This window comes from Solea solea, chromosome 9, assembly GCF_958295425.1.
Source record: "Solea solea chromosome 9, fSolSol10.1, whole genome shotgun sequence".
In the NCBI taxonomy this organism is placed as follows: domain Eukaryota; kingdom Metazoa; phylum Chordata; class Actinopteri; order Pleuronectiformes; family Soleidae; genus Solea; species Solea solea.
This window is the reverse complement of record NC_081142.1, coordinates 5356655-5380647: the sequence shown is the minus strand read 5'-3', so window position 1 is coordinate 5380647 and position 23993 is coordinate 5356655. Positions and strand designations below refer to the sequence as shown.

At 43.7% G+C, this 23993-nt stretch overlaps 1 protein-coding gene across 1 annotated transcript; it reads right to left on the bottom strand.

The window, feature by feature from the left end:
• Window positions 1-2942: 2942 nt before the first annotated feature.
• Window positions 2943-22349, bottom strand: onecut3a (one cut homeobox 3a). The gene is made up of 2 exons (XM_058637968.1): window positions 20993-22349; window positions 2943-5527 (listed from the first exon to the last, which is right to left on the bottom strand). Exons 1-2 carry the CDS (start codon window positions 22026-22028, stop codon window positions 5235-5237), a joined length of 1329 nt encoding a protein of 442 aa, XP_058493951.1. The 5' UTR covers window positions 22029-22349; the 3' UTR covers window positions 2943-5234.
• Between the last annotated feature and the right edge of the window lie 1644 nt (window positions 22350-23993).

Genomic DNA, 23993 nt, shown 5'->3' with positions numbered 1-23993 from the left:
TGCTGTTTGACAGTAAATGCTGGCGACATTTCTGGCGGGACAATCAGCTGCTCAGTGGTTCTGTGGTTGGTTGGTCGATCAGTCAGTAAGAAATGGTTTCAAATTTTTCGCATGACAAATATTGCAACCCATAGTAAAGGAGCATTTTAAAAAAAGAAAACACTTTGTCTTCCACATAGGTACAAATGAACACACATACACAGATTGAAGAAAAGCATGTAGACAGACACACAGGTATTTTCAAGGCCACTCGGGTCTGCGTGTGTCCCTCTGATTAACTCCAAATAAACAGCCTGTCTTTGGAAAAGCAAGACACACATTTCAGGACCCGAGTGAGGACCACAAGCTGAGGAATGAAGATTGGATGCTATTGATTGGTAAGAGAGGAGTTTGACCTCCCCCAGCACACACTGCCCCCTACTGTCTGGATTTATATACATCAAAGAAACATTGGGGAAAGGGGAAGGGTTGCAACAACACATGCACACAACCAGTGAATCCAACAGTGACGGAAAATCTAAAAACAAGGACCCCTCCAATGCCTAAAACCCAAATCCTCCCACCCCGCTTTTTTTTTGTTTGTTTTGATAACCAAAATATCCCCCACCCTTTCTCCACCCTCTCCCAAGTCTTTCCATCCTCCTCCCCACAAAATCACAGGTCATTCCTGTTGGTTTCTATACAGTTATACAATATCCATGCACAAAAGAAAAAGCGCACCTCCTTTTCAACAGGAGGTGCTAGTCTTTAATATTCTAAGAACATCAGGAGCACTTGAACACACCCAGGAACCTTCGAAAGTAACTGTGAATATTTTTTTCAGAGAAAAGAAAACGTAAAGGCAGAAGAAAGCTAACGATGAGTAAAAGGTTTTCACTCCTTTGGTTTAACATCAAATTTTTGGTTTAAAATTCAGCCCAAATCATATTTTTGTCATTTCCTTTTTTTTTCTTCTTTTTTTCTTTAAATGTACCTGCCGATGAAAGACCTTTGAACCAAAAAAGTGAGTAGCTCTCATCCCTCTCTTTGTATTCTAGCCTTCTCTCCTTCTCTCTCTTCTTTTCTCGAGTCACTCTCCACAGAAACATTCACAATGTCTTTTCCTTTATGAAAACAGTAAGTACATGCCGTAGCAAAAACAAACAAGAGAACGTACAAGAAAAATGAGCAAACAAATAAAAGGAATTTAACAGTATAAAGCTTCAAGTCACAAGTTCCAAAACTAACTATCATAGTATCATAGTTTTATAATCATCGTTATCATTAGCAGTATTATTTTCAGTTTAAATTACATAAAGTTTACATGAAAGGTTTTTGAGGTATTTCAGAATTAATTGTCAACACACGCCTACCGAGTCTTAGCACTAGCCAGGGGGAGAGGACGACTGGACAGAAAGTGGAGGGAGGAGAGAATTTGTGTCTACTGTCAGTGAGTCTTCCACACCTTTTCCAGTGCAGCCTCTGTGCTTGCACGCAGTGGAGAGAGAAAAAGAGAGAGATTCTGTGGAATGATTTTTTTTTTTTTTTTTTTTTTACGACTAAAGCCCTGTGAGCACTTCTAGCCTCTGCCTTTTTACCCCCCTCTTTCTCTGTTACACAAAAATATCTCTGATGTGAGAGAGGCAAAGTGGCAGAGAGTGAAAGTGCATGGGCCAGTGAGGGGAAAAAAGAAAACACACATACAAAAATGAAAAGGCTGTGAGCTACTAGAAGACCAACAATACAGTAACAAAGACTCTGACAGATTAAGGAGTAACATATAATTTTGTTTCAAATAAATAGTGTATAGAAAATGTTTTATAGACTTTCTACATGATAAAGTGCTTGTATTCTCGTGTATCAAGATGGAAAGTCAATATGGGAGGAAATGCTGACACAGCCCCCACTCTGTGTCCCTCTCATTGTGCCCCCCCCCCCTCCCCTCTCCTTTCTGTCCATCCAATTATGGGTGCATTGTCTGTGTGTGAGTGCATGTTTGTAAATGGGTGTGCAGCTTCATGTATGCACCCCGTGTGTGTGTGTGTGTGTCCAGTGCAGTCCCACCCGTGGTTGAAGGGAAAAGGCACTCAACTCTGTCTGCAAGGCAGCCACCTCCTCCTGTGTGGCACGCTGCAGTCTGACTGCACTGTTACTACTACTACGTGTGTGTGTGTGTGTGTGTGTGTGTGTGCGAGAGAGGGATACTGTGTCTCTTGATTTGGTCAAAGAAGAGGGGGGGCTCTTTTGTTTATGGTTTTTGTCCCCCTAGGCAGTTTGGGACCGGTAGGCTGCAGTATCTTTGGTATTAGTGGCGGTTTCACAAACCACTCAGCTTAGTGAGGTAGCCACATTGGTTCTCACTACAAACAAATGCCATTTTGTCAGCCTAATACGTAGTGCTGAATCTAGCTATGTACCTATGCTCACTGAACTGTATACCACAAATCGATTTTAGCTCACCTTCTTTCTTTGGCGACTTTAACTCACTGCTTACAGCATGGTGGAGTTAGTTGGTAAGTCCTGATCAGCTCCTCTACAATGACCATCTCTTATCTAATCTGCACCGCTAATCTGACTACATTGTTGGAAATGCTACAGTTGCATTTTAAGACCATACAGATAACTATTGAGTCCCGAGCGTTAACCCTCACCGACCCTCCGATAAAACACAAAGCACATCAGCCTGGGCTTTTTTGGAGGTCATTGTTTTTTTTGTCCCCCTCCATTTTTGGCCCATTCTTGGGGCTCAGCTTAAAGGGGGCTGAGAGTAGCACAGTTCTGACATGAAATGTCAAAGGAGAGAAAGTGTCCGTCGTCTACTCTTCTCTTCAGCGGCTCCCTGTTTTTCTTTTTTTCTCTTTCTCATGGTAAATGTCTCGTCCGAGTCTATATTCACACAGAATGCAAAAAAAAATACATCCTTCATTGGCCTCGGTCCTCGCTTCCCTCTTTTTTTTTCCTTTTTAAAAGTCCTTCCTTTTTTTGTTTTTTGTTTATCAACAAGGTGCCATACTTATGCACAACAGAGCACAATAGTAACAAGAAATAGAAACTTTGTGTCTATGGTACTAATTAAATACCCGCATCAATATAGAGAGGAAGAGAGAGAGAGAGGGCATTGGGATTAGAGGGAAGAGGAGGTATAGAACCAAAGATAGTGAGAGATTTTTTTTTTCTTCTGCTTCAGAATGTGTCCAGGTATGTGTTGGAGACATTTTCTTTTTGTGTGTAACACACACAACGCGTGTGTGTCTTTGTCGTTTGAGGTTTGGTTATTGTATGCCTTAAAATATGATTCTTTTTTCTTTCTTTTTTAATTAAAAAAGTATATTCTAATTCAGTTAAAAGCTGATTGTTGGTTGGCTATGACACACACCACCCGCCATCAGTGGGGTGCGCTGTAGCTGTGTGTGTGTGTGTGTGTGTGTTAACCCTAGTACCATTTTCTCTGATTTGCATTAAGGCAGTAAGCATTGGCACTAATTGTTTTAGCATTGTTTTCAGTGGAGTGCGGTGGACAGCTACGAGTAACACTTGTGTGGGAGTAACCACAATATTTGGTGTGAATCACTTTTTGTTGAGAGGTTGCAGTTTTTGCTAACGGGTTCGATGTGGAAATGGAAGGTTGATTTGATAAGAGGTGAAATCATGTAAATCAAGCCTCCAGTGCACCTCAGGAGTGCCTGTCTCCGTAAAGCCTTTCTGTTATTACACTACTGTCATCGTCGTCATTCTCTACCCATCCCCACTTTGTGTCGTCTCTGTGTTTGTATTGTGTAGATTCTGTAAGATTTGGATCGGTTAAATAAATCCCTGCCTTATGCTAAATCCCTGTGTTTTCAGCGTTGGGTTTAACCATCCCCCTCCTCCGGCTTCACCAGTGCTGGTTGGATGAGGAACAACAATGGGATAATGGTTAGCTATTGATCTGCCTTCAAAGAGCTGTGAGGGCCTGAATGTGTTGTGCCATGACTTCTCCACAGCATCTAGTGGCTCTTCCCTCCCTCTCCTCCACTCTGAACCCCCCCTAGTTCCTGCTTGACAGAGGTGTTTGCTATCAACAGCAGGGGGCACTGTTGCTCTGTCAGCACCTGCAGGACCTGGGTGTAAGGAGAGGTGTGTTGCTGCTGCTGCTGCTGCTGCTGTAGTGAGGCCTTTGTGTCCCCATCTCCACCGGGTTCTGTGTGCTCCTCTTACATTCTGCTTTTCCATATGCAGCTGTAATGTAGTTGGCTGGAAGCCCGAGCATGTTGTTGTTGCTTAGTTCTCAGTTATTGACGAGAGGAAAAGCTCCCAGCAGAACAATAAGCATGTCCAGGCATCTCACCCACCTCTCCTGTTGGTCAGAGAAACACAGACTCTTGGCTCAGGCGTAGAGTAACAATGACAAGTCTCCCTACAGGCCCCCAACATCTGTGCAAAAAATATAGACCTGGGCCTGGAAGACCTGAGTATCTACTGCTGAGCATCTTGAGTTTCACCTTCAGGATGGGTCAAGGCCCTGCTCTCTCTGTCTCCATCGATTCATTTTTCAATTCATTAGTTTGCTGTATGATCAGGCTGAGCTGCTCTCTGAAATGGCTGGCCTTCAGGGAATACCTTCGGCTGAGGAATGAAGGAGACTACAGCAGGAGGGGGAGGTAGAGGCGGAGAATTGGAGAGCCTTGTTGTTTTTTTTCATAGGCTGCATTGTTTTCTTTATGACGGCCTTGTGTGTGCAGGACGGGGCTGGGATAATAAGGCTATGTGCTGTTCTGTTGTCAGTTTTATTGCCGTTCTTTCGCCCTTGTTGCTTCTGTGTGCACCGGCGTATAGAGGGGACGTAAGAGAGCAAAGAGGCAGACGCAAAGGAGGTGAGTTGGGAAGAGAGAAAAAAAATCAGAATCAGCGGCTACTTTGGTGGTGAGGCATATTTCAGGTACCGTTCAACAAAAACATCAAATCTTTGGTGTCTCTTTACTTTGTCAGATGCCATGAGAATGATTTTTCTTTACCAAAAAAGACAGAATCAATGATTGTCCTTTTGTGGGTAATGCAGAGTGAACCTGACTTCACTTGTTCACCTTTTAGATTATGCTTGTTTTCAGGTGAGAGCTTTTTAATTCTGACTGACAAAAAAGATGATTGCATGGCACAAAGGATTTTCTGGCAGAGGACACACTCAGATGGTCCAGGCCAGGTGTGGTTGTTAGAGACAGGTTTCACGGCCAATTTCCAACCCTTGTCCCTGACCCTCTGAAGGCCCTCTCCTCCTCTCAAGCCTTGGAGAAGGTAGTGGCAGATGTACCTGGCTGCCCGGGGCTGGTGCCATGGTCATCATGCCAGCGGTCCACGCAGCGACGCCGTGCATTCATAAAGAAGTTGCTGACGGTGCTGAGCTCCAGGCCGAGTTGCTGAGAGATGGTGATCTGCATTTCTTTGGATGGACGCTTGTTCTCCTTGAAGATGGCGATGAGTGTGCGGCGCTGCAGGTCAGTGAAGACCAGGCGCTGTTTCTTGGGCGCTGTGTTGCGGTCCTTGTGTTGCTCCTGTTCTTTGCGCTTGCAGGCTTGTTGTGGATGGCAGTAGTGGGAGGGATGTGGATGAGAGTGGGAGGAAAAATTGAGGAAAGAGAAGACAAAACAAGTTAAATTTACAAACAGGATTATTTTCACAGCTACATAACAAAGACAAGAGGTGGAGGGATGTAAAGTAGGTAAATGTATCATTATCCAATACTTAAACCCATAAAATGTAGTTTATACATCAGCAGAGATTCTACAGCTCCATCTCTATCGCCATATTAAAGTTGATTTAAAGCTAATCCATGCCTGCTGCCCAGTGGGAATATTCCTTCCATCCTGCAGAGTGCAGACAGGGAGCCAGCCTGCGGTGAGAGAACGATGGGGTGAGGAGGGAGGGAGGGAGGGAGGGAAGGAGGGGGGTGTGTGTGGGACTGGCTGTTGCCTGCTAGCTGGAGACACTGCTGTTTGATTCAATATTAATGCAGTTTGAGTCGCAATGGGGGACTGAGTGACTGTTGCACAAAAGTAAGCATTTTGTGAGTGTGTGTTGTTCGTGTGTATGTGTGGAACTGAGAGATAGAGGAGGGGCTGACACAGGGAAAGAAAGGGGTGGAGAAGAGAAAAGAACAGAAAAGGTGGAGGAGAAAGACAAAGCGTGTGTGCTCGTTTTTGTGACCTCGCTGGGACATTTCCTGGTAGAAACACTGACCTTGTCAGATGCAATAGTTCTCATGGGGATTAAAACTGGCTCTTGTGAGGTAAAACTCCAGTTAAAGTTAGGATTGAGATGTGAACTGTTGTAAGACTGAAGGTCAAGTGTGAAAGAATTAGTGACATCTGTTGGAGAGACTGCACTTCTCAACAAACGGAGGACTCCTCCACTCAATCCTTGCTTTTTCCAAGCCCTTCAGAGAACTATGGTGGCCTTTGCATACCAGAAAGGAGTTTAACACTTTTTTGCAACTTTCTACTTTTCCACTCTCCTACTCTTTCTGCCATTTGCATCAGGTTTATGTGGGCAAAGACAGTTCATTCTTCATTTGCATAGTAAGTTTCCACTTCAAAAGGCAAAACACACGCTCTGTCTGGTTTACATAAAGCAAGGCCCTTCCATAAATGACTCATGAAAGGCTTAGAATAAGTCATTTTTGTCTGCGAAGAATCTAAACAATTTAAATTGCAACCTGATTTTAAATGTATACAAACATTCTTATGGGTATTATATATCAATTTGTGTACACACTGGACCTTAACGGTTAGGGTTAAGCATTAACTGCTTATGCTTTGGTTAGGTAGTCAGTGCAGAGCCGTCAGAAGAATAGATGTTTAAACCTGTGCATGTCCATATGTGTGTGTGTGTGTGTGTGTGTGTGTGTGTGAGAGAGAGAGAGAGAGACAGTGTGTGTGTGTGTGAGAGAGAGACAGTGTGTGTGTGTGTGTGTGTGTGTGTGTGTGTGTGTGTGTGTGTGTAAGAACCAAAGAGAAGAGCTGAGACGAAGAGGGAGGGGCAGCAAGTGAAGGAGAAAGAGGGATATTGACTGACTTTGCTGTAGGAATTGGGGGGTCTCTGTAGGGACTTAGGTCAGAATTCTTCCCCCGGCAGGTCTACAGTCTGCTACTTCAAACAGAGCCCACTGGAGCCCCTTCTATTGAGCTCTGAGAGTGTATTTATAACCCACTCCACTCCCCCCTCCCCAAATACAAACACTCAAGAGGTGCATGCACCGGCTGCTATGAGCCCCTCACCATACACAGAGCAATTTTCAAAAGAAAATACACCGAATGTACTCTTTTACGTTTGGGAGGGGGTCGTAGGGGTGGTGGTAGTGGTGTGAGTAGTGAACACAGGAATTAATAGTTAATAGGATGTTGTATTGTGGGTAAGTGTGTTTTAACTCAAAGTATTTGTAGGAGACAGGTGGAGAGAGAGCAGCAGACAGGCGCAGGGTAAAAAAAAAAGAAAGGAAAAAGACAGAACAGGCGCCCAGAGGTGGTGCAGAAGGAGGAGATGTGTTGTGGAAGGTTAAGGCACCACCTCTGCAGCCACATGTTCCCCTGCTGGCTGAGGATCGAATCCTGCCAGAACACACTGTGTGTCCCTCTCAGCCTCCCTACTGTCTCCATAAAATGGGAGCAAATTGGAGAGAGAAAGAGAGAGAAAGATGCCGTCCCTGTGGGGTCTCCACCTGCTGCCACTGCTATTGTCTAATACTTTCATACTAGCATTCAATAATGTCTCACTCCCACGCTGCGTGTGTGTCTTGATGCATGTAAGGACATTTTTTTTTCTTCTTCTTTTCCTGACGCTAATCTTGTGTGTGTGCATGAGGGAGTGTGTATTTGGAGGGAGGTTGTGATTATGCTGAAGTGGCTGGAGCCAAGCAGTGGCGCTGTGTGTCTAATTACAGCAGAACAGAGCCCATTGATCAGCCATTGCAGTCCAATCTGTTTACTACAGATGTCTAACCTGCACACAGCCCCATCCATCATATTCATATTTCACATCAACGCTGCAGCTATATTTATATTGCTGCCACATGCAAACATACAAAACGCATGCTTGTATGTGCAGCATGTATTATCATCAAATACAGTACAACACTCTGATTTATGATCAGGCAGGGGATGATGTCATTTAATGCTTTGGTGAAATTATTCAGGGTGTCACGATGAGTTAAGTCTCAGCAGGTCAAAAGCTACAGGACGAGCAGCCGGAACCATTAAGCTTTTGGGAGGAAGTTGCAATCAGCAGCGAGGCCTGTGTTTTAAATGAAGTTGCTCTGAGTTTAATGACATTAGAAGCACTTTTAAACCCTCAAAATCCATGTGTTCTGGTGAAAGTATAAGCACAAACCCCGGCTAAATATCACTCAGTAATTCCAGGGACTAACACCTGCAGGCTTGCTCATTCCATGGATTTAGTGGCCAATTGATTAATTTGTCATTCATCAATATGACAACAGCCTCATTGTAAACACATCCCAGTGCGAGTCCACGAGCAAGAACTGTTCTTAGCACGTCTTTATAGTTTAACCATTTCCTGTTTATGCTGTTTGTGACTGACAACGGTCACACCGGTCAACCTTTGAGCAAATAAAAACGATTTAAAAGTGACTTTTGATGCCCGGCATCATTTGTTGAGGGTTTTTACCAAACATTAGTGCAGCCATAATGTAAGATTAAATGTAAACTATATTCTTATTATTAAAAAGGAGAACAATCTCGACCCCTTTTTGTTTTTTTAAACAGAATATCTACACAAACCACATGAACAGATTACACATGCACAGTGTAATCATAAAATGGTTGGGAATGAGCCGTCTGAATGGCAGGATAACAAATTCCAAACCATTTCAACATAGTAGCTCTAGCATCTCCAGCCAGAAGGGGTTTTGCTAGCAGATATTAGATGTTAGAAACACTCGGGTCTACGAATGATGTTAAAAAGATTTAAAAGATTTGCACTGGCTCGGTTACCCACGGAGAAACTGCTCAACAAAGACATGCCATCCCCTCTGATAGCAGAGGAGGATTCAAGTCCCAGGAGGGAAACTTTCACTGAAGCTGCTGCTTTAAGTCCAAGAAGGAAAATGTCTTCCACATAAGACATGTTTTCCTCTATAGTCGCCACACTGGGGCAACATTAAAAAAAAAAAAAAAAAAACACACAAAATGTGATGTAAAATCTAAATCCAGCCACTGTACTGTGACAAATCTTTATTAAAATATATTATTTTATATTATTATGGTCATTTCAAACATCTCCCTTTGTTTTAAATGAGTAAAAATATAATTAAAACTATATATATATGTATTTTATTGACATATGTCTACATATGTCAATTATGTTCTGTTTATTTTTTGCAGACCTGAACACCTGACTCCCCCCCATGTGTGTGACTTTCCTGGCCTGTGTTTTATCCAGATGTGTCACCTTGCACAGGTAATTTATATGTATTAAAACACACACAAAAAAAAACTGATATGAACACCAGTCCCTACCTCTTCTTATTAACATGCATGAGACAACAGGAATTAGACCACAGTGCAACTATATTATCTGCTTTAGATGTATTTTATACATCAGACTGGATCTAAAGGGATGGCAATGTTCCCAAAAACCATATGGATTTGTTTTCAAAAAGCCAAGAAATCATAGGGGAAATTAGGACTGAGGAATTATTCGATAATAATATATATTGTGACATAATTTTTCTCCAACATCAATATAACAAAGGTTCAATATGTATTGACATAATGTTTATGCGGTGTGCAAACACACTTTGAAAGGTATAACACGTGAATGCATGTTGTTTTGTCTTCACAAAGTTTTCTGATATGATGTGTTTTATCATCTTCATCATCATCATCATGTTTTTATAGCCATAGGAGGAAATTACACAGCTTTGTTCTCACCTGAAAGTTTAACGATTGAGTAGATAAAAATCAGAATGTATATATGTTTTTTCTTATGCAGTAAGATTGTACAAAAACGTGTAAACAGAGGGAGGTGAGTTTCTCTGTTCCTACACAACACGGTCCCAGCTCCTCACCGCCGGCGAGTCACGTCTTGCCACCTCATCGACTGCTTGCTTTGTGCGGTTTCGATCGGCAGGTGTCGCTCTCGCCGTGGCCCGGCTGCACGGGGCGCTGCCTTTGCTACAGGCGCTGGATTTAGTAATCAATATCGATCGATCGGTGAGGAAGGGGGCCCTGATTACTGAACCAAGCTCGGCGTAGAAAAGGAAAAAAAAAATCGATCATTGCAGCTTTTAGAGCTACAGTAGGCACCGAGCACAGAGACGGACATAAACTCATGTACAAGAGCAGAAGTCCTGGTTTGGTGCGGAGTGTTTTTGTGAGGTGAGCGCTCCCCGCTGATACACGGACACAGAGAAATGGGATTTCTATAGCTCGCTGTTTGGAGCTGAGAAGTGGAGCTGACCTACTTTGAATGGATCCCTCAGGCTCCTCTCTCTCTCTCTCTCTCTCACACACACACACACACACACACACGCATATATATATATGAAGCCTGACATGTCTTTTAGGTTAAAAACACATATTTTCACTTCATCATCCTCCTAATTTAAATTGTAATATTATTTCCCATGAATAAAAATCGGCTTTTATTCCCCCCACATTTTTTTCTGTCATAAACTATATGAACATCCCTTAATTCTTTGTATTTTCTCACCTTTAATAATGAAAACTGCTTAACTTTGGGCTTATTTCTTCCCTCATTGATGACATTAATATTCTTTGCTTCACGACAAACCAAGCGAGGTTAAGAGAAAGGCCCTGGGTGTTCAATATCGATCGATAGATTCGTGAATAATTCGTGTGTGAAATTCAGTTCGTCCAATTAATTATGCCTCGGAGTGGGGAGCGCGGGGCCTGCATGGGTAAAGGAGATTCATGGAGGGGCGGAGACGTGAAAACACACCAGCAGTAACAAAACAAGAATGTGATGAAGTGATGATCGAAAAAAAAGAAGAGGAAAATCTGTCAGAAGAGGCCAGTGCGTCCATGATTATGATCCACTTTTACCTGCGTTGACTGTCTGATATCATGGCCTCCTCTCTGTCCCAACACACGCGAGTCCATCGCGAGCATTAATCATTTATTGATCATCGCCGCCCTTCCTGCCTCATGATGAGAAAGTCAAAGCGCCTAATATCGCGCCTATGAAACCATGATTACACATCTGCATCTCTCCATGTTTCCCCTGCTGCCATCCGGTTTATTTATTTATTTATTTCGTTAGTTAGTTATTTAGTTCCAAAGTCTCCCCCGGTGTGAAATACAATCACTGAGCTGCCTGTTTGTGAAGTAGCCGAGGTCAAACTCTGTTGATTTAATTAATTTACCAATAAACATGTTTGGCGGTTATGGTCCGGCGCTTTTACGCACACGTTTACGCACACGCACGCACGCACACACACACTACTGTTGGAAGGCAATCTCGCCCTCACATAATAATCTATACACTGTGTGCTCGTGTAGTTGCACTTTTCTCCTCCGTGTTGTGAGAAGCGTCATGTTTTTGTGCGTCAGTCTGTTTATTAAGTAACGTCTGCGCTGTTTTCACATGGGCTGTTGCCCCTAAAGACTGATAGCAGAACGTGTTTCCGCCTCTCTGAAGACTGTGGCATTTATTTATTTATTCAGTTCAAGCTTCAGGGCAGTGCCAAGCTCTCTCTCTCTCTCCCTCTCTCCCCCTCTCTCCCCCTCTCCCCCTCCCTCCCCCCTCTCTCCCTCGCCAGGCCAGAACACTCCCAGCTCAATATTCCTTAATGTAATGAGTGAGAATTGGTGTTAATATACTGATAAAGCGACACAGTTTGTTTGTTTGCCTTCTCCCGAGACTGAGCTGCGAGGCATTTCTTCTTCGGCACTTCAATAACACTCAACCTGAACCCAGTGACACCTTCGCCCACATAATCGCATTCAGCACCTTAATTCAGTCCAACCAACTCTCCACCACACCTCCAACATTGTACATGTGTGTGTATTTACCTGCACATTTGTTGCATTACTTCCCCAAAATCTGTCATGTCTGACTATTTTTTACTGCTACGTCTAATATCATTACAGGTTAAATACAAAAACTATATTTCCAGGAGATAAATCTGACAATAATGAATAATAATTTAATGTTATATACATAAAGGCCCAGTGAGTAAAATTTAAGTGAAATTATTTTATTTGTCAGATAAAACAAAAGTGCCCAATCACCTGATTGCACGAATTGTTCGTTTATATATATATATATATATATATATGTGTATATATATATATATATATATATATATATATATATATATATATATATATATATATATATCTTTTTTTTTTATAGTTTGGATGCTAACTGAAGGCTACAGATGTTCTCCAGCTCACTTGATAAATACATTTTTTGAATATGATGAATATGTGGCTCCCGCCCCAGTCTCTGCTGAGAATGACCGACACAAACAACACTATGTCCCACATACATAATTATCAACATCGTCCTGTTTCCATGTGCTGTGTCATGTGGAGATTCACCCGCACACGGTTTAGCCCCCTGTTTTGCACGTGTTTTAAAGCAACGCGGTGGTGTAAACCAGAGAAATTGCACTGCGCTTAAAAAACTAATTCAATAATCAGTAAAGACCGCTGCCTGCGATGATCTGCTCCTTATGAGCTTTTAGATAATGAAATGCACTGAGCCATTTAAGCGCGTGATTGAGTGAAGACCATGACGACATTTTTGAACCTGCGTTATTATCATCCACACACTAAACTTTTAACCAGTTTAATAGCAGGCCCTGGTCTGACTGCATGTGCAATTTGTTTGGGTGAGTGGATCCGTTATAAGTGTGATACTCTTCTTATACCCGCCGTCATTGATTTCATTCATAATTGCTTTGACCAGTTATGCGTGATAGTGATAATGATTATGATCCACGGAGCAGGCCCACGCGCACGCTCTCATTCCTCCACAAACAACAGGTGTGGGCAGTTACACACACACACACACACACACACACACACACACACATCTCTATATATATATGCATGTGTGTGTGTGTATGTGTATGTGTATGTGTATATATGTATGTGTATGTATATATATATATATATTATATAATGGATAAAATTCACGTCATCAACAAAAGTTAATTAACGTTTCATCAACATCCGTCAGTCTCTGTGGGATTTATTTATACATTTACTTGCATATTTATTTATTGATTTATTTACTTATTTTGGGGGAGGATAGGGAGGAGTTCGTGTGGATCTAAAATCGGTGCCAGCTCCCAAACTCCCTTTAAGCTCCTTTTCATTTATTGAACAGAGTTTACACACACGTTTTTAAAGCTGCGTAAATCTGTCACAGGCTCTTTTATTGTGAAAAACAAAGGAGAAAAAAAAAGCTAAAGATACCGTTTAGGTCAGGATGTATGCAGATAATCAGTCACTTTTAAATCACTAGGGACTCTAGGTGAATATGTCAACGTTTCGCCTCGCTGTATCCGTTTCCACTCCTAAATTTTGAAATCTTTTGTCAGATATTAATAATAATTTTCTCAGTTGAGGCTGTCACTCCTAATGTCACTGCTAATTTCCTATTTTGTCGCAGGAGAGTGAGCTGAGTTGATCTGCAGTCAGATGATGCTGTTTACTCTCTGCACAGAGGAGACGGACAGGTTTTCAATATGCAGGAATTTTCCAGATTCAATCCAATACAGTTCTCACTCAATCATGTGTGGAGGGAGAGAGTGAATAGAAATATTTGTCAACCGGCGCTTATTGACCTGACCTAACTGCATTTATGTGGTCGATGTTTTTCCAGTGCAAGAAAAGTAAATAAAGTCTCATCTTCTCTTTTATTATTTTCATTCAAAATTATTAGTCGTCTTTTTTTGTTGTTGTTTTACAAATCAGACAATAAAGTTACCTCTGTCCTTTTAAACTGGAATTGTTTAATTATTATTTTATTTCACCACTGTCCTGGATTGTAGAGCCGATAGGGGCCATATGTGACCTGCAAATAATAATAACAATAATTTATAATTGGTAAGAATTATTATTAATAATAGGATAGTATCAAACTGAATCATCAGTGGTGTTCGCCTTATTATGAAATACCTACCTGTAATATATCACTATATTAGCCTACAGTGTTATTATCATTAGAATGTTACAAGCGTATATTATGGAATATAATACATGATTTTAATGTGAAAGGTTAAGAAAAAGAAACTTGGCAACACACACACACACACACACACACACACTCCCAATGTTCAGACGAGTTGACAGTAAATCTGTCAGTGTGTGTGTGTTTTGTATAGCGCGACTCAGTAAAGACAAATTAAACAAATTAATAATTTTTACAATAACCCGCAGCCAGTTCGTTATATTTAATAACGTGTGATACAAAGGCTGTGCGCTCTGACATCGATTCATTCATCAATTGATTTCACAGTCGTTTTGTTCCTTTGTTGATCTGTGAGGGGTTGCCCAACCGGAGTTTCGGGTTGCATCTGTGGGTACGACGCTCCCGCGTGCGCGTGTGTGCATGTACGTACGCGTGTGTGTGTGTGTGTGTGTTTGCGGCTTTGTTGTGATCGACCCTGTACAAAGACTCAGAGGTTCCGTACAAACCGTCTGCAGGCTCTCATTTCATTTCACAAAGGTCGACACACACACACACACACGTCACATTTCACAAGCAGCAGAATTTCAACATTTCAAACTATTTTTTTGTTCATGTTAACTAAAACGTATTCCACTAAATCACTGCGCACAGTGAATTTCAAATAACCCGGTTTAATTTTTGAAACCACATTTAATCTTTGACACGGTTTTAAAAAAACAATGCATTTTGACCCAACATCATGCGTAAAATGATGAAACTAAATGTTTCTTCCACGTCATATTTACAGCTACACTGTTCTTTCAGCCTTTGCAGTGGACTTTGCGCGGACAGTGTCCTTGCTTTGTTTCTGCCTGAGCATTAAGCAAGCCATTATCGGGCCTTTAATAAGCGATGGCCTGTCAGGACGTCAGATAAGCAGCCAGTATGTGGACACATCGCTGCCACACTGCTGCTTCAGCGGCACTGGACATAGATTTATAACCGCCCTGCCACAAAAGTACTCCGTTACTCTTATTTTTAACCCTCAGTCTCATCAGTGTTCGAACACACCTGCGTGCTGACATCTCAGGTTAAATGTGGCGTAGGCGACGTCAGCGTAGAGGAGATGGTGGGACTATAGAACAAGAATTATCAGTGGAAATGGTGTGGCTCGTGCAGGGAACGTATGGACTCACAGGTTGTGTCTGTGCGCCACGCACGACGCACGGAGCACAGCCAGAATTGGGGTCAGTCGCGGTGTTACATAACACAGCACTGTTGTTGCTCTGCACAACCTTTTAATTACACCACCGCCTGCTCTTTGGGATCGTCACTTGTGTAAACCAGCACCCACTTGCAGTGTGGCGGGTCAAAAGCCACTGTGGGGTGTTTGTTTGGGCATCGTCACACGCGCAGACGCATGCAACGTCCATCTTGAAATCCATTGTGTGCAGCCATTTGACTCCTGAACGCCAAAGACGCGAGTAATCAGATTTAATTATGATTATCTTTTCGGGCCCTTTGTATTTTTGCCTATATTGAGGTGGGGGTGCAGTGCCATTAACCCTTTGATGCAAGCCGCGTGCATTCAGTCGACTCTGCCAGCAATTTGATTTAAAGGTCATTCTCTCCTATCGATCCGGCTTGGCGAGGGGGCGACGGAGTAGCGTAAGAATTGATCATCTAAAATAGAAGAGACGGTATTCGAGACTGTACAGACCTCTGCTGCATTTCTAATTGCCAAGTGCCCACCACGCACGCACACACACACACACACCTTCCACCCCCACCCGTGTGAATTGAAATTGGACTAATCAGATTTCTATTAAAATTGCCTTATTCCGAATAATAAGGTCAGCGTGGTCAGGGCAGCGTGTGCAGGACGGAACAGTGTGGGTGGGATTTCGCCCATAATAATAAAGTGAGACGAGGTTAAACTAGCATGAACTTTAAAGAAAAAAAAATCATGCTGCATAATCATGCTCCATCATAGAAGCCGCTCAGATTTCTTTCTTTTATTGAACTCAGCATTTAAATTTTCGGACCAAAATGTGCATGTGCAACCAGTCCGTCTGAGAGAGAGAGAGAGAGAACGAGAGGGAGAGCGCGTTCATTAGTCATTCTGTTGTATGTTATGAAGGCTGAACTGTTAATAGGAGAAATGGTGTTGCATGGTGGAGATGGAGGAGAAGAAGAAGAAGAGGAGGAGGGGGTTGCATGGCTGCATGGCGCAGCTCCAGAGATGGAAAAGGAGAAGCATGGGGGAATGGAAATCAATACAGATTCAGGACTCGCCAGATCGGCCTTAACAATGTGGCGCAGACGCGCTCTACATCCCGATCACATACACACAGGAGAGCAGAAACGCGGAGGCGACACGTGTATGTGTGTGTGTGTGTGTGTGTGTATGCAGCTGCATGTATATCCTGTGTTGTAAAGCACGGGAAGCGTTGGCCTCTAGTTGCACCACAGTCATCAAAATCTAACAAATCAATCATATATTAGGCGGCATGCGTTGAAAATGAATATTAATTTCAGCCTACAACATTTATAGGCTCCCAATTTAAAGTCTGAATTCATTGAGTTTCCACCAGCATCAGTATCACCAGCTCTGTGGGTAATGATGCAAGACGCGAGGTGTCATCTTGTGTATGAACCCGAAAAAAAAAAAATAGCCTGGAGGTATAACCTCAAGAAAATGACTGTTGCTCTCCCCACCAGAGGATTTCAAAGGCGATGCTCCTCTTGTACACGCGCGTCTCGGCACTTACTTAGCTGCATGTGCTTAACGAACAACGAGGCTCTGAAACCGCAGCTGCACTGTTTACTCCCCTATCTTTCCCTCACACATCAATTATTAAAGAATCAATCGATCATTTCGCAGGCTAACATCAAGCCGTGTCTTCATGAAATAAATAAATAAATAAAAAATCCTGTTTTAGATTAACCTATATTACGCATCAATCAGACCTTAATGCTTTATCCAATTAAAGCCATTAGCCTGCATGGCTCAAATGTCCAAAAAAAAGCAACATCATCCTTGGATATTTTTGTTGCTTATATTTTTTTTTGGGTGATGATCCCAGTTTTATCTTTGCCAAAACAAACAAACAAACCAAGCTGGAATGTTTTAAATGGAAATCCCATTTGGCTTCGTGCTGGATGCCTGATGGTGTGATTGACGCGATTGTGGATTGTAATATTGATCGATGGGTAGAAGCTGTTGGATGAAATAATGGTGTTTAGGGCCTACAAGAATGTTATTAACTTTATATTGGTAAAAAAAAATGTTCACTACAATGAACTGTCCTCAAAACCGAGGAAAGATGCTGCAGTCCAGTGATGGTAAATATTTCAGCACCCTGGACAGCGCCTTACAACCACAATACTCTTGTATGGAGCTGTAAACTGTTGTAAAAATATCCAGCAAAATAAATGTCTAAATTGTAAAAATATTTTAAACTTTGAACTGTAATACTTTAAATATACTTTTTATTTGTTATCATTTTGAGGAAATAACAACGTTTATATTTTTAAAAGGACGTGTGTGATAAGGCAACATGGTCAGCTGAGTGGAAATATTTTCTAAGCAGCCACAGTGATGGAAGGAAGTATTTGCGCAGGGAATAGGGGGGAAAGTGTGCCGGGGATCATGGGGTTGGCTTTATATGGGGCCTGTTGTAAACGGCGTGCAGTCCATTGTATCGTCAATGGAGGCCTCCCGCCCTCATCCCCAACAATGTTTATTCTTCGTGTCCTGTGGGTCTTGACCTGAACACCCTGACACGTGCCCCAGCTATTCACATGGTAATGAACCAACTGCGCTTTTGGGGGGAGAGTGCGGGACCATGTCGTGTCATGCCATGGCACCTTATCGCAGTGGGAAGTATTAAGTGCATTAGAAGAGAGAGGCGTGGTACCAAGGTGGGCACGAGAACTCTGGAGTTTTAGTCTTCTGAAAAGATATTATCTTTGTTCTCCAGCATCTGCGTTGAAATAAATGTTAGCTGTGATGTAAACGAATGACTGTTTAACCCAATCCCAGTGGGCAAATGTGTGAGAGTGCAATACACACACAACAGCCTGAACGTGATTACTGCAAAGGGTCAGCCACAGTATGCAGTACAGCGTCTCTCTTTCTTCCTTTCTTCCCCTTTTAAAACAGCTGTCCCCCCCTACCCTCCACCCCCCCACCCCCCCTAGCTTTCCGGCTCCAGCCTCCCCCTCTCTGCTCCGGGGGAGAGACCAATGGGAGAGAGTGCTGAGGCGGGATAATTGATAGATGCACTGGCTATCCTTATCGATCAGGCCTGTATTGACCCAACCAAATACATTGAGATGGAGTGTGGAATTCAACACAGATGCAAAGACGAATTGTTTTCATCGTTAATGCGATCTTTAAATGCCTCCCAAACCCCGCGTTGGCCGAGTCTTTCTTACGTGTGCTGCTTTTACAATGGCACTGTCCGCTTATTTAACAGCGTAGTCGAGTAATGCATGTGTTTTACATACATAACCCCACCGTCCGCCCCCCTCCCTCCCTGCATGTCTGTTCGGCCCTGCAGAGGTTATGGCTCTCCATATGAAGAACACAATTGGTGGGAGAGCGTGTTGGGTCTTTGCCCTCGTTGCAACTGGGAACTGTTGAGCGTGAAGGACACACATTTCCCCCCCCAAACAGTCTCTGCTGTGTTTTGTTTCAGGGGGAGATTGTCATGTGTGTGTGTGTGTGTGTGCAGACACTGGCATTTTCACATTAGCTAAGCAGGGCAGCTGCATTGATTTGTGTGACTGTGATGAATTTGGAATAGTAATTTGAATTTATTGATTGATGTGGCCGACCGAGTATGGCTCAGCCTCACTTTCAGCATCAAACCCCCTCTCCCTCTACATCCTCCCATCCCCACCTCCCACTCCACTGCCCACATGCGAACAGAGGGTAATAGCGATTCTAAATGCAATAAGTAAAATGTTGCCCCGTGCATTTACATACAAGTCGTTCGTCATTATGCCCGAATTAATTCACAATCAACAACACAGGCCGGATGGAAGCGTGCTGTTTCAACAAGGAAAAGCAGAGAGATGTGATTTTGAAATCTGAGCATTTACATGTGTGGCAACAAGATGACATTTAGATAAATGTGCAAACCTGATATCCATACTGTAACCATGTGTGTGGAGAGGAAATGTGCACTGCACACCACACACATCTGTTTTCCTCTATGTCTGCCAGTGTAATGTTTCACATACAAATATTGAGCAATTATTTAGACGTATGTGAATCCACATTACTGTTTCTAAAATTAAAAAAAAGCAGCACAGAAGAGAATAGCAGCAGAGCAGTCAGTCAGTAGAACACACACATACTCTCTTACACACACCTATAGTGTTTCTTGGGCCTGTCCACGTTAAAATATACAGCAGGTGTGCAGCACTGCTAAAGACTGTGCCACTCCAACATGTCAGTCGTACTGGGAGGGTTTATCCTGATGCCGGGTGTGGAAGATATAAAACCCCTCAGCCTAATTAGCTTTAACAGCAGTGGCACTTAAAGAGACAATTGTGGAGTGTTTAAATCTTTATTTACCAGAACCCCACTAAATGCGCAAAGGAACAATTTACATGCCATTAAGTGCTTTTCAATAGGGCATTGACTGGAACTAAAATATGCCACTATATCTGCTTAATTGAACTGTTCTCTGAAATACGACACAGAAGAGCTGATTGACGTTTGGAGGCGCAGAACGCGTCTAAAAAAGGGGCCTTTACACAAACATCGATGAGAGGGGACCCTCTCACACTCACGGCTCTGTTTTAACCCCACTGCGACATTTTCATTTACGTGCTGTTAAGCAGGTTGTAAGTGTTAAAGGGTTTGGGGGGGGGGGGGGGGGGGGGCGTGGATGTAGGTTCACATCACAGTCAGTGGGATAATCTTTGCAGCAGCAAAGGATCAAAGAGATAAACCATTCAGGAAGCCAGAACAGATAGTGAGGGTTTATATTCCACATGTACTCTTCTCTGACTGGAAAGAGGGGGATGTCTTAGTCCTTTGTGACCAAAATATTCCACGACAGAAAATCTAAACAGGGCCTGAAACCAACTTTGGAGACGAGATATCCTCGAGTGCAGAGGACACAACAGAGGCCAGAGAAAGACGCATCTGTCTGTGTCTCTGTCTTTCGGGTCCGAATCGATCATTTATTAGTGCGCTACTCTGAAAGGGGACCCCTGGTCCTGAAGTATTGATCCACTTGGGGGGGTCATGCTCACCCGACTCTTTGGCCAGGCCTCAGACGAGCCTCGTTTGCAAAGACGCGTTTATTTGACAGGAGAAGTGCCAAAGATTTATATCGATTTAATTTTAAGCAAAAATAAAATGTGGACTTTGGGCTGCAAACATCAGATTGTGTTGCTTTACATTTTAAAATGAATGGCTGCAAGATTGAATCACATGGTGACACATCCTGCTTTATTTTCTTTTTCTTTGTTTGGTCACAATGTGTGTGTTTGTTTGTGGGAGAGAAAATGAGTGAGAATCATACAGAACACGAGTGTGTGTCCATGCTGTGTCCCTCCGTCAAAACACGTCTGTGCAGACTGCGTTTTACACCACAGTTACCACCTCTCCTTTGTTTATAACACCTCCAGTGTTGCACCGCGCGCGCGTGTGTGTGTACTATCATGGATTGCAGCATCAATCAAAATATAGATTCCCCAAACATTTAACACCCCAACTGTCACGATGAAGTTTTTCCTCGATATAATCGACTAATAACTTCTAGTAATGTCTGTTTGAGCAGGTATTGACAGTCTCGCCACATTGACTTCTAATTGATCCCTCCACATCACTCAGGTTGGGAGCTGTCTCCTCACTCACCTGCAAGCCTGAGCGCTGACATCCGCTGGAACTCGGGCTCCTGGAGCCACTTCCACATCCTCCTGAACGTCTCGCGGCCAGACTTGAGTTTACTCCACGGTTTAGGATTCCGCAGCAGGTCGGACAGAGTTCCCTGGGACCGGCACAAGATCCTCTGAGCAAATATGGCCTGGGGGATGCTGTAGCGCTTCAGCTCTGCCGTTATTCGCTGTGCCACCTCCTTGGTGTTTATCTCCTCCACCTGCCCTGACCCACCTCCCTGCCCGCCGCCCACCACCGTCTGCCTGTCCCGGTCTGACAACATGGACCCGTTTGCCTGAGAGTGCGGATGGCTGTGATGGTGTATGCCGTTCAAGGATGTCATGAGCCCGGCCCCATGACCCCCGAGACCCCTGGCCAGGTGCTCCTCGCCCCGGGACAGCATGGCTGCATGGGACTCAAATCCCCCCGAGGAGAGCATCTTATCATTGGAGAGGTGAGCTCCGGGGCCGTAGGCGCTGAGAGTCTGCTGGGAGCTGTGCAAAGAGCCCAGGCCGTTAGACAGAGGCGACAGAGGCTGACCCATGCCGGACATGTCTTTGGGGTAGTGGCCGTAGATGTTACCCATGGAGGCGAGGCTTCGGTCGTCCCTCATCAGAGTGAAGCTGCCGCTGACGTTCCCTGCTGAGAGCCGCTGGTGCGGATGATGGTGAGCATGCGGGTGTGGGTGGTGAAATTTCTCGGACACGGTGGATATGGGGGGCAGGTGTTGCAGCGGCGTCAGCGTCGTGTAGGTGCTGCTCAGGCTCATCCCGGAGTCGCAGGACATGGTCATGGCCGGATGCAGGGGGCCAGACAGTGCGTGGTCCGTGCGGTAGTCCCCCGCTCCCTCCAGTATCGAGGCCATGCTGGACACCATGGCTGACCGTCCGTGCGACACCAAGTTCCGATGCGACGCAGAGGACTGGCGCGCGTGCGGGGAGTTCATTAAGTCGCTCGTTTGATGGGAGTGAGGCACACCATGCAGATTTCCAATGTTTTCCATTGTAAGCTCCATTGTTGAAAATGATCTTTTCCACCCCTCTCTCCACTCTCGCTCTCTCCCTCGCTTCGCTCTCCCTCGCTCTCTCCCTCTCTCTCACTGTCGCTCTATCTCACACTCCTTTCCAATAAATTTTGAACGATTTCAAAGCCAAGGCATTGATTGTAGTTGCCTCCCTGCAGTCAATCCAGCATGGTTTTAAAAGATCAGGTCCTGGGCGCCACACAAACTGCGCTGTAAACCTCTGCTCGGTGTGTGAAGGTGTCTGCGCCTGCCTGTAGAGTAGAACACCTTCGACTAAACCCACAGCGCTGCTCTGCTCTCTGTGTGTATATTGACGCGCTCGCGCTCATGTCAGGAGGAGAGCGAGCCTGTGCGCATGTGCGCGCCCCCGTCTTGCATCCCCGCACTCGCGCCCTCTGTCTGGGGCCTGTCTGACGTCACTGCCCTTCATGTCATGGGTTGTTCATGTTGCACACTGGACCTCAGATTCCTGAAAGAAAACAAAACAACAAAAAAAAAGATTGCATTAGACACTTGTTAAGATAACGCACAGAACTGCAATCCTCTGCAATCCTTTCGTGTGCAACGTTTACACTCGGATGGATAAGGAGGACTCGCTCCTTGTTTTCTCTGATAAAAAGCGCTTGACAAGGCGCCAGCAGCGCATGTGATGTCTCTGTCAGAAGTTAAATATTAATTGACATGTGTCACATCAGTCGAATAACAGCATCACTATTCATCACCAAGTGAAGCACACAGTGCTTACAGCGTTTGATGTTGTTGATCTTTTACTCACAAACCAGAACTGCTGTTTGTTTTGATGTAATTTTTGCGTTTTTATTTTGTTTATATTCTCATTTTAGTGTGGCCACGTGCAGTTTAAACCACCTTTGTTTGACTATTTCTTGTTAAGCACATTGTGTATATTTGTCTTAAGCATTTTGCACCGTTGGGAAAGGGCTGTATAAATGAAGTTTATTAGTAGTAATACAAGGGCCTCTCTGTATGGAGTTTGCATGTTCTCCCCGTTTTCCGGGTTCTCCCACAGTCCAAACATATGCAATAAGGGGATTAGGTAAATTGATTTTAGGGTCCAGTGGGTGGTTGTTTGTATGTGGCCATGCGATGGAGTGACCTGTTCAGGGTCACCCTGCCCTCATAAGAAAACAATGGGGATATAACAACTGCGTTGATTAAAGAGGGGGAAAAAACCACCCACACATTTCTGTCCAACGTGTGCCATCAAGCCTCCACTTGCTGATTTTCCATCTTCACCTTCACAAAATGTTAGTGAACACATGTGGTAGGTTTCATTTCATCATAGCCTCCGGGCTTCGACCCCTGTTTGTGTCTCTGCTGCTCGGACTCAGGCTGTGAAAATCAAACTCTGTTATATTTCATGCCTCACACAAACTTTCTGCATGAAACTTGCTGCTCCACTGACGTCAATCTAGGTCAGCAGTCCATCAGTGTCAGAGTGTGTATATGGATCAGGTGATGATGAGTCGATAGGTTGGTGCCTATATATCTCTGAGATGGAGCTATTTGATTTTGATTTTTTTTTTTTTTTTTTGAAAAAGAGCTAAAGAATAAATCACCCAAATATTTGATGGAAACCTGAGCGTCTATAGAGCTAGTGGAGTGGTCAGTATAGTCTGTACAACACCTGTACAAGGCGGTGCAGTAATTCAATATTCCAGTCAGTGCGGTGGTAACATAAAGCCTGTGGCTTCTCGTGGACTGGCACTGATTGCATTGTGTTTAGTTTTTCTTCGTGTCAAATGCTCATATTTGTAGTAACCCAGCAACCCCGTTTTTAACAGCGAGGCTTCATCCACCTGCGTTCAATTTTAGTTAGACTTTATATTGTGCTGAATAAAAATAGATAGAAGAAAAGCATCAGCTCCACACCGGGCTTTGGGTGGGTGGTCTCTGGATGTCTGGAAATGTCTTCTAAATAATCACTGAGAATCAGAT

What these genes read in the sequence shown, in the direction of transcription:
- onecut3a (XM_058637968.1), bottom strand. Translation starts at nt 22,028, where the DNA reads ATGGAGCTTACAATGGAAAACATTGGAAATCTGCATGGTGTGCCTCAC. An exon ending in GTCAGCGCTCAGGCTTGCAG is followed by an intron (nt 5,528 to 20,992) that starts GTGAGTGAGGAG and finishes ATCCACAACAAG; the next exon opens with CCTGCAAGCGCAAAGAACAG.